Raw genomic sequence first — 11,845 nt, forward strand, 5'->3', positions numbered from 1 at the left:
GGACACTGCAACTGTCATAAATGCATGCCAGTTGCCAAGCACCTGGATTTTCATCACATGACCAAAGGGATGCTGAGACAGTTGTAAGTCCAAGTACCTGGTGTAAGTCATTTTTTTCCAGTGTCATCATAACCTCCCAACATTCACTAAACAAATGGTTGTAAATCAAGCACTACCCCTATATTGTCATGGTGATTTAAACAAAACAAAATTATCATGCCATTGATTTGGTTAACTCGATAACCTTGAGAAGAAACTTTATATACATTTTTCAGGAAATTTCTATTGAAGTTTTTGTTCTTCACACATATCTAGAGCAGTGATGGTTAACCTTTTTGGCACCACGTGCGCGCTCTCACATGCCAGAAACTGAAAAAAAACAGATGATCTTCCAGTTTCCGGAGTGCCTGGTCTTCCAGTTTCTCATGAGCATGCACAGACTAGCTGGCCAGAGTGCATGTGCTGACTCTGCCTGGCCTTTTGGGGGTCCTCATGCCTCCCTGCCCACCCCTCTGGTCCCTGTCGAGATGGCGGGACATCCCCACCAACGACTCAGTTCCACAGCCCTGGACAGGGAGAGAAAGTTGGGTGGAGAATGCCACCTCCTTCCTCTGGAAATATGGAGCCCCTTCCTGGCCTTGAAGGGAAGGGGCGTCAGTGTTTCTGGGGCTTGGATTGGGGAGCCAGTAGGTGGGAGAGTTTGCTCCAACTCTGGCCAGGATGAAGCATCCCTCTCCAGCCCGCCACCGAGAACAAGCCAGCAGAACCCACACACACTCCTGCCAAGGGAGCCTGACTGCTTCCCGGCCAGCGCAGCTCTTACCCCGGCATTCCTCCTGCAAGCATTTGCTGGCTGGGCAGTTAATTGCCCCGCCCACTGCTCCTGCCACCGGGGGCAAAAGGGCGGCAGCAGTTCTTGCTTCTATCACTCACCGTGTTGTGCCTGCCGCTGCTGCTCTTTTGGGGAGATAGGGCTGTGCATGTGAATCACCCCTGCCCTCTAGTCTCCAGTGGCAGTTTCAGAGGCTTCCCCCTGGCCTCTGGGAGGGCAAAAACAGCCTCTCCTGAGCTCTGGAGGCCCACCGGAAGCCGAAAACAGGCCCGTTTTGGCACTTCCGGTTTTTCCAGGAGGGCTGTTTTTTGCCCTCCATCGAAAATGGGCCGTGTGGAGATTCCTGGGAGGGGTGGGCAGGGCCAGCCGATCAGTTGAAATACCAGTTCGGTGAACCAGATATAACTTTAACATCCAGTTCACCCAAACCGGTCCAAACCAATAGAATCTCACCCCCTGACTATATTCTTACGTTATTGCACATCACCCCAAATCACTTGTCACAAGATGGAATGCTATATAGATTTGATAAATACATATTGACATTTCCTCCACCTTCTCTTACAGGATATTTCAGGCAGGCCTGGAGGTAGAGCGACTTTATATCAGGAATTTCTTCCATCACTACCATTCCAGGAGGGGCATGTGGAATCGACGTGTGCTACAGATCTGACACATCTTTCCACTTCTGAATCCCATTTTGCATTTTCTCAGAACACATCACTAAGAAGACATTCATTCATTCTCTTTTCCAAGGTGATCACAGCATGAATTTTGATGCTGAAGCAAAAAAAAAAAAAAGAAGACAAAATAGAGAGTTTTCATTTAACCACTGGAAAGACCTGACAAGAGAATGATCCTGTTTTCCACAATCATCTGTCCAAATTGTTGATTTTCCGAGTGTGAAAAACTTTCTCACCAGCATATCACAGTCTTCAGTCACTGAAGAGTCTCTTTATGGTGCCTTCTTCATATGGATTTTTTTTTTAAAAAAAAAAAACAAGAGTACTTTCAATTTATTCATAGTAAAACTTTAAAAAAACAATGGATTATTAAAAGGATTAATACAGGCTTCCATGATGTCAAATATCTTAAAGGATCTCCAATGTTTGAAGGACAAATATTCTATCTCTAAAAAACAAAATAATATTGGAAATGACTGCAAACAGAAAGGTGCCAGAACTGAAATGCCTTACATTGTGTTACAAGAGGATTACCCTCTTTTTAAAGACACACTTTTTTTGGAGGTAATTTTAACAACCAAAAAAACTAAAATCCATGCTTTTGGACTAAAATCAATCAATTGTTTGATCTTTGCGTAGTGCTGTTTAACCTATGCAAGATATATTAAGGAATTTATCTTCATACTTTCTTTTTTGTATTCTTATATTCTACTCAGGTACTGTGAAAGAAACATCAGCTTTAGAAAAATGGATATATATTTTTCTTTCTGCTTCTTTGTCTCAATCAACAGGATATTTGGTAGACTGATCATCAAATTATATCTGAAATCTTGTTAGGATCTGAATTATTTTTGCCAGACACTTGGGTCAATCATCATAATCATAGGAGTGATACTCCAGATAGGAATATAACCATGAAACTGCCTATTCTTCCTTGAATTCCCTCTGTTAACACCTGGGAGATTGACTGACACTTCCGTCCCAGACATCGGTACTAAGAAGCAAGATCCATAGACTTCAACGGCTTTAATATACTTTTTTTTTTAATTTATTGTGCTTTCAAACTATTTTTAGTTGGTTTCAATTTTTTATTTTGATGTATTCAAGCATTCTAAGAGATTTTTTTTGAAAGGCAAGATATTGTTGTTTATAAAATTATTTAATAAGTTATACTTTGGGATTGAGTTTTCAAACAGAAAAGTGGTTTGCATCCATTTAAGAAAAAGAAGCCGATTAGTCAATTTCTTGATTGCAAATTTTGTATGTGGTGGAATGTGTAGCCCCTATTTAGAAAGTTTATGATCCCCTTAGATCAGTGTTTTTCAACCTTAGCAACTTTAGGAGGTGTGGACTTCAACTCCCAGAATTCACCAACCAGCATAGTGGATGGGGAATTTTGGGTATTGAAGTCCACACTTTTTAAGGTTTTCAAGAGCGAGAAACACTGCCTTAGATTAAACGTTCAAACTCCTAACTGAGGAGTATATGCATGTGTATGTATATAGGTATATAGGGTATTTTTCAGACTATAAGACGTACTTTTTCCTCCCCCCAAAAGTGGGTGGAAATGTCTGTGCATCTTATACAGCAAATACGGGCCTGTTTATAGCCTCCCAAACCCTCTGTGCATACAGAGGGTTTTTGCCCTGTTTTTGCCCTCCCTGGCATCCAGAAGCATTCTGTAGGCCAAAAACAGGCCTCCGTGGGTCCTGTTTTTGCCCTCTCCAGCACTAGGGAGGCTGAAAATCGGATGTGCGGAGGGTTTGGGAGGCCCAAAATGAGGCTGTTTTGGCCTGCAGAGCGCTTCTGGGGGCCAGGGATGCTGAAAATGGGACTCATTGAGGCCAAAATCTTTTTTTTTCTCATTTTCCTTCTCTAAACCTAGGTTCATCTAATGGCCTGGTATGTCTATAGTCCAAAAAATACCGTAAATGTATATATGCACATACATAAATCAAGCAATGACAATAATTTCAACCTTGCAGCAATGATCAGAGTAACAGAGACAAGCAGCCTAATTCAATGGAACCTTTTACGAAGGAAACGAGAGTCTACCCTGTTCAATGCCATTGTGAATGTGAATAGAAACTATGTCACTGTTTCTCAACTTTCGTAGCTTGAAGATATGTGGACTTCAACTCCCAGATTTCCTCAGCCAGCAATGCTGGCTGGGGAATTCTGGGAGTTGGAGTCCTTGCCTCTTCAGGTTGCCAAGATAGAGAAACATTGATCTATGTCACTGCTTTACATGAGCCTAAAACAAAAAAATAAAAAAACTGCCTTTTTAAGAAACTGAACTCTTTAACAGTCTTCAAGCTAAAGTCAGCCCACATAGTAAATTCCATCAATCATCAGGAAACTCTAGATTTTGATTCTTTCCACCTCAGTGGATAAGCCTTTACAAACCTTATGTCCTCTGTCTTATCTAAGAAGACGGCTATCTACTGCTCCCTGTTAGCCTGCGGTAAGAGCCCTTGCTTCAAAAACTAGGGAATTAAAGGAGAAAATGAATCTGCTCGTATTATTTCTCCAGGAGACACTGCATATCTCCTTCCCCTTGGTGGGTTCTTAGGGAGGACTTTGTTCCAGCGTTGCCGAGTCCTTTTATGTGGCAGTGATAGGCAGGGATTCACAGGTTCACCTACCTCTTTGTTACAAAATATTAATGGTCACAATTTTGTTACCCAGCGATTCTTATTAACATGTTCACGTGTGGGTTTTGTTGTTACCATGTGCTGTTTTTTAAAAAAAATATTATTATTCAGGCATGAATTTGAGGGGTTGTCTTCACTATCAGTTTGTTTCGGAAAGAGAAGGCAACTGCTACCTTGAAGAGACAAATATCACTGGATGGTTTGTTCATATACAAACAGATATGTTGTCTCATGATTAAGGGATGTCATCCTGAAAAAAAAAAAATGAAATGCTTGAGTCCAGTTTAGCTTCAGGGACAAATCCATCTAGGAACTTATGGGCAAAGAAATGAAAATTATTTTCTTCTGGGATGCTTTCCCCAACCCCCACCCCAATTTTCTAGCCGAGGGCCCTGATATTTCCTGATATTCACCCCAGATTGTCTGGAGGGAAGCAAATAATGTCAAAATGGCTGTGCAACAGAGCAATTGAGGACCTGCCCTTTGTAATGTCATCCATGTATTCAATGCATGATAATAAGAGTGGGCTTTCAATCATATAGTCCAGGGGTCTCCAACCTTGGCAACCTTAAGCCTGGCGGACTTCAACTCCCAGAATTCTGGGAGTTGAAGTCCGCCAGGCTTAAAATTGCCAAGGTTGGAGACCCCTGATCTAGTCATTTGCTCCTGCAAGTTCCAGCTAGACGCAGTCAACAAAGGTCTCCTAGCAATTATTAAACTTCTTAAGTTTAATTTTTAAAAAAAAATAATCTGTGTTTTGAAGCAAGATCCTAACTTTTTCAATCACTGGCATTGTAAAGTAGAAGACAACCATCCCAACTAAAAGTAAGGTGACCAATTTTTTTACAATGAAAATAATAAGAAGAAGAAAACAAAGCTACTTGCAGGCGGCGCACTCTCTCAAAACAATTCTCCTGTGTGGAGCGCATGCATCTCATAATCACGTCTCGCCGCCCTGCACTGAGCCTTGATGGATTGCCATGTCAAATACAAATATGTCACATCACACACAACCGATCGGATCGGCATCGATCAAATACGGAGATTTACAGATTAGTCTTCAAATATCAAAAAGGAGGACATGTAGGACACTTCGAGAGAAGACAGAACTTACAAAAGAAGGACTGTCCTTGCTAAAGGAGGATGGTTGCTCACCTTACTAAAAGACATTCATACAGATTTGCTGATTTGTCTCTACCTTGGGAAAATAGTCCCAGCTGCTGTTCTGGGACTAGCAAATCAAACCTGACTATATGTCTCCATGGAATGCAAAAATGCTTGTTCTCAGGAAATACCCCATAAGTACAAGGAAAGAGTTACTTGGGAATCTGTATCCTGGCTGTACCAAACAGGAAAAGATGTATGATTATTGTTTAGCTGCATTGTACACTCTGGAAAAGATTTATGTCCTGATTAGGGAAATCAAAGAAAGTTTAACTTTTGCTGTAAAGAAATAAGCTTCACACTTCCAAGAGATACAACACAACTTAGTTTTTGCTTTTAGCTTTTATCAAGGAGTCTTGACAGCTATTTATAAAGAACAAGACATTTTTTGATACTTATAGCATCATTTTGATACTTGCAGCATTCTTTCCTAATTGACTCAAAGAAGTATTGTGCAGAGGAACTAAAAAACACTCAGAAAGTTTGCCAGTTATATCCCTTGGTTTTTAGAACTTTATGAGTACCACAATTAGGATATTTAATTCTTCTGGGCATTAAGGCAAATACTGTATCACAACAGCAGCATTTAGGGCTTAGATGTTTAAACACTCCAGGGCAGAATCTGGATTTTGTTTAAAAATGCAATCAGAAAGAATTCAGTCACTCCGTCTAATGAAGTATATACTGCAGAAGAACCCCATAGTGGTTTATTCTGTGTAAGCTGTTGTGAATGATTGTGATGGATAGAAATGATTGATAAATAAATGCAATAACTGTATCACTATTTCAAGCCTGAGGTAAAAATAATGTGTGAAAGATCATAAAGGCATAAAGTTAACACTTCCTCATGTTGCTTGGATAGATACAGGAGTTAAGCCACTGAGGTTTTTTTTCCCAGAGAAGAGAGAGTATTGCAATATGTAGAGCAAAAATAACTATGTAAAAAACTAATAAATTCATGGGTGTCTGCCAAGTATGACCCATAGTTCAACTTGGACCCTTAAAAAAAAAAGAATGATTGTTTAACAATAAATCAACAAAGATTTCTCCAATACAGGATTCCTCTGTCTGCTGCTCATAAGCTCTATTAGACGTTCTTTGTGATAATCCCTAACAGCACAGTCGAGGAAGGAATGAAGATTGAATTTTGCTATCACATCAGTAAAGAGAGACAAGAATGTGACTCCGTTAATCTATATCTGAATAGACTTATTGTTCTGCTGTGATTTCTTTTTCAAGCCTACCCTCCTTTTTCGTGAATTATCTGAGGCGTGGTTTGAGTTTTTCAAATTCTGCATCTCTGAAATGTGTGCCTTAAATGTGACCTAACTTTTTCTTTCCAGAATTCTGAATATGGTAGTTTATAAATACAGGTTTTCTCCATGAAAATTTTATGTTGTCTGTGATTGGTTAGTTTGTCCTTTTGAAACAAAGAATTCTGTTCAGTTTATAAATACAGATTTCTCAATGAAAAATGGACGGTTGTGTTTGGTTTGTCCTTAGTTTGTCCTTCTGAAACAACTTACCTTCATCATTCAATGATAACACATATAATGAAGCTACACTTTAATATATACTTTATTAAATAAACATGCAACAATTATGGAATATAAAACAATATCCCAGGTCTAATTCCTACCAGATCATTGCCCTTTTAAAATGAATGGGATATCAACATTGTCAAGTCCAGAAAATAAATTCACAGAAATTTCCAGAGTCATCATTCTGGGTTCAATTCCAGGTGCTGACTCTCTATTTTAGAGAAGGAATGGACAACTCTAAACCATATCCCGTTGCTATTGAGTGCCACTTCCAGATATTAAATCATCTTGGCTGGTGGGGGGATTAATTTGAACGGTGACTTCTGTACATTGTGACTAAGTTCACACAATAGGCTATGCTATAGTTTGTTTAATCATGTATTATTAACTGACAATTGGCTAGATTCACAAAGCAGCCAGCAAAGTTATAAAATCTACTTTAAAAGCCATATTCGGCATTAGAAAAACTGCTCAAGAAATGTTTCATGCACCATCTGTTTGTGTCCACCCTTTCTTGATTTTTCCTGAGTCGAAAGCTGCTTCGCTCATTTGGAAAACGGTGTCTAACTATTCAACTTTTCTTGAGAAAAAGGCCAAATAGATGGAAATACCATGAGGGCTGCCCAGAGACTCCTTTCAAGCAACAGGATCCAACTTTCCAATTTTAATTTCTTACAATACCCAGTGCAACCCTACATCAGGGACATTGTAGGAAGCTAAATAGAAACAAGCCGTGGGAAGCAGTTTATAATGTCAAGGGCCCTTGATAAAGGAACTGGCTGAAACAGCAGAATAAATACAGAAAGCCAATACAATCGTAGATTTCGAGAGGTTGTTTTCCCTTAAATGTATCTGATGATGCTACTTGGAGCACTTATTCAGGCATATGGCTCCCTCTTTAAATCCCCTGCAGGGCTGTAGTAAATAAGTTAGCATATAAATGTATTTTCACAAGGGGCTCCCACTTTGAACTAAGCACTAATGAGCTTGTTTGTTTGGCTTAGCCTAGTGCATGAATAGTGGCTTAAGTGTTGTAAATGTGATATGCCAAGAAGAAGACATGCATTGCCTATGGTCTCCTGACATTTTCCTGGTTTGTTTTTAGACATTAAACAGCAATTTAAGTGCAATAAGTGCAAAAGGAAGCAAGACAAGCTAGAAATTGGTCAAACAAGTCACAGTTAAAACATAGCTTAGTGTGATATGTACATGCAGCCTGCATACAGACTCTAATGCAAGGGAAGATCTTCAGATTCTTATAAAATGGGGTTGTTTAATTCAGCATGTTAGCTTTTTTTAAAAAAAATCAGTCAAATAGACTATGGTTATTGTTTTATTGTTAGAGATAGCCATAAGCATTTTCATCATTGCAGAGAAATGGAGAGCGGATCCCCTGGCATCCAAGGTGAACAGAAAGGGAAGGAGAAAGAGGCAATGGGAACGCTGCTGTCAGGGATCCTGAAATGGGCTGGGTTTGGGAAAGAAGGAACTTCATGGACAAGGAGTGGCTAGAACAGTAGTGGAAGAACAGGCATGGCATTATTGAGGATAGGACTGAGGAATATCACCCAGCACCAACACTTGATAAACAGAAACCAGCACCAGGTCAACTATCAGAGTAGAGTAGAGTAGAGTAGAGTAGAGTAGAGTAGAGTAGAGTAGAGTAGAGTTCAGTAGAGTAGAATAGAATAGAATAGAATAGAATAGAATAGAATAGAATAGAATAGAATAGAAGGTACCTTGGAGGTCTTCTAGTCAATCCCCTACTTAGGCAGGAAACCCTATAGCATTTTAGACAAAGGGTTGTCCATTTTTTTTTCTTAAAAACTTCCAATGTTGGAGCATTTATAACTTCTGAAGTCAAGCTGTTTCATTGATTAAATGTTCTGTCAGGAAATTTCTTCTTCGTTCTAGGTTGCTTGATTAGTTTCCATCCACTGATTCTTGTCCTGCCTTCAGGTACTTTGGAGAATAGCTTGACTCCCTCTTCTTTGTGGCAGCCCCTGAGATATTGTCAAACTACAATATAAACAACCAACAAATTTCATTTCCATGCCCTGATAATGTTACCTATCCTGGTAACAAACCAGATACAGATAAATAAGCTCAGAGAATACAAAGCACCCCTTGTATGTTAACTTGTGTGCCAGTCTCAATCAGAGATTTTCATTAAAGGATCAATCAAGCAAAATCTCTAGGAAATTTGCAAAAATTGGAAATTTGGAATCTTTATGAGAAATCATTGGCTCTGATCCATGCAAATAAGTATGGTTTTAAACGAATCTGCTGGTTTATGAAAATTGATAGTCTTTTTTTTGGTGGTGGGTAGTCTTTTGGTAATCTTTTTGAGCTGACCTGGTTAATTTGTTTTTAGATCCCAGTGGGTAAAATTGCACCCATCCTTCCTGAATTATACTGTTTGAAATTTTGGGAGTTCTACTCCTGACACATCTGGAGGACACCAGATGGGCAATAGCTGATTTAACCTGTTTCTTTGATGAATCAGGTTAAAATAAATCTTAATCAAAATAAATACAACACTAAATCATGGTTGCTCAGCATGGAATTTGAAACTTTAAATTGATTTAACTCAGCTAAAAAAATAAGGTGGATCCTCTAGGTTTGGATCATGTTTAACCAAAAGAATGTTAAAATTGTGACTGAAGACCCATGAATGATAAAGTTACAATGAAGACACAATCATTTCCTTTGACCAACTATGAATAATCCAATCTCTATAATTATAGGTAAATCCCAGGGTAAATGAAGCAAATAATTTTTTGTGAATTTAGGCCATTAAGAATGAATTATTCACATTGAAGGCAATTACTAGTTCTATACAGTGCCCCAAATCATAATGGGTTGTTTCATTTTGGCTAATGTATCTGTAATCAGTCAATTAATTTGGTTAATCAACTATGGTTAAATCAGTTATAGCTTAATGCAAAAAAAAATATCGCTAATCATTAACCCCTCATTGTCTGTATCCCGTTTTGGAAAATTGTCTGGTGACAAATTAATGCTAGTGGTTAGAGATCTGAAATGTGTTTGACTCATCCCTTTTGTTAGGGTTCAGGCTTGGACAGGAGGCAGGCACAACATTGGTCACTCTGTGGATGATGATTGTTGGAACCTGGAGAGAGGGGCCTGTGTCCCCCTAATCCTACCATCCTCATGGTTGTGCTCAATACCATTGATCTTAATATCCTCCTGGATCACCTGTATACTTTCCTGGTGGAGACAACTGTTTTGCAGTTGTTCTGCTTCTGAGTGACTAGTCCAGGGGTGGGCTGCTTGCGGTTCGCAAGGATTCGAGAGAGCCCCTAGCTAAGATTCTGTGCATTTCAGATAACCCCCAAATCCCACTCCTGCCTGGCCCCGTCCCACTTCACACACACACACCCCAGGAGTCCCCATGCAGCCCATTTTGGATGCAGGTAAGTGCAGGGTGCCTGCAGAGGCTTGGGGTGGGCAAAAAGTGGGCCTCCCGGAAGTTCAGGAAGGCCAGAAATGGGCCCATTTCTGGCTTCCAGAGAGCCTCTGGAGCCCGGGGAGGCCCAGAGGCTTGAGGAAAACCTCCAGAGCCCGAGGAGGGCAAAAATGCCCCCCCTCGGCCATGGTGCAGGAGGCCAACTAGGCCATGCCCACCATGGCCACGCCCACCCAGCAGATAATCCTTTGCTAAAAAAATTTTCCAATTTTTTCCAAATAAAAGTTTTATTTAAATTTTCACAAAACATACAAATAAAATATCTGTTTTTAAGAACAGCATGGCCCCGGGTAATCACTTCTCCATACAGACATAAACTCAATGCATATTTATCTTATACATTCTAATCCATATCTTATAACTATTTTCACATTTTTTTTCAATAGCTTTTCCCTTTCTTTACTTCTTATAGCCTTATTTTAAATTATCTCATTCCTTTCTTAATTCAATGACATATCTTTTTCTAATTTTTCAAATCTTTCTAATCAATGTTTTTATACTGTCATCTGTCCTGTTTACAATTTCATATTATCTTTTCTCATAAAACAAATTTTTCCCTATAATTACTAGACTGGAGTGTAACACCTTTATATCTTTTTTCAAATCTTATTAAAAAATTTAAGTTACATTTTTACAGTTATAACATTCATTTTCTAACCTCTATTTTATAACACATACCTATTTTCAATCAAATTCTGCTTGGTACATTCCCTTAAAATACACACTAAATTCTTAAAAGAAAAAAGTATATATGTATATATATCTGTGTATATATGTATAACAATAGTAAATGGAATAAATATTCTATTCAAGTACAGCTCTGCCATTAATTTTAATAACAATCTTTTACATTTCTATTTCTTTTAACAAACATAACCTAGTAATATCAGTTGTCTTTCACTTTACTCATCTATATTTCATATTTTACTTATTACTGTCTTTAAATAAAAAAACCAAACAATAGTTATTAATAGTAGTCAATAAAGTTATTATTCTTATTCAAGTTCATCTTATCAACTGATAAAAATCTTCCATGTTTCTTTTCAGTTTTTTTAAACATTCTTTTTAAATCATTGAGAGCCTTATTCTCTTTACAAACAAATATTCCACTATACATCAATAGAATTTTTTTCTATCACTTTAATCATCCAACATATTATATAACAATGTTATCCCATGCACCCTTACAGAATCCTCTCCTTAAATTAAATTTTAACCATTGTCTCTGTGTCTTTTAAATAGGTTTATACCTTTAATTCTTGTATGTTTTTCCTGTACCTCTATATCTTGTTTTTGTCTTTTGTAGCTTCTTTTCCTTTCCTTCTTCCCTCTCTTCTTCTCCCTCCCCTTTTTATTCCCTTTTCTATCTGATTCTCCCTTCTGTGATCCTCCCTTCTGCTTCTTCCTGATATTATGGTTACTTTCCAAATTACTCTTTTTTTGGTTGTTGCTTCAGTGCTTAAGTTTTTAACTCCCTTTCC

General features: G+C 38.5%; 1 protein-coding gene across 1 annotated transcript in view; it reads left to right on the forward strand.

The window, feature by feature from the left end:
• The window catches only part of B4GALNT3 (beta-1,4-N-acetyl-galactosaminyltransferase 3), an 88,629-nt gene extending 86,816 nt beyond the window's left edge, over window positions 1-1,813 (forward strand). The window contains exon 20 of the mRNA XM_087935040.1: window positions 1,400-1,813. Coding sequence (XP_087791166.1) covers window positions 1,400-1,505 — 106 coding nt within the window. The 3' untranslated portion in view covers window positions 1,506-1,813. The remainder of the gene's footprint in view (window positions 1-1,399) is intronic.
• Window positions 1,814-11,845: the final 10,032 nt, after the last annotated feature.

The sequence above is a fragment of the Pseudonaja textilis genome, chromosome 5 (genome assembly GCF_049901715.1).
Source record: "Pseudonaja textilis isolate UNSWEBS1 chromosome 5, rPseTex1.2, whole genome shotgun sequence".
Classification (NCBI taxonomy): Eukaryota; Metazoa; Chordata; class Lepidosauria; order Squamata; family Elapidae; genus Pseudonaja; species Pseudonaja textilis.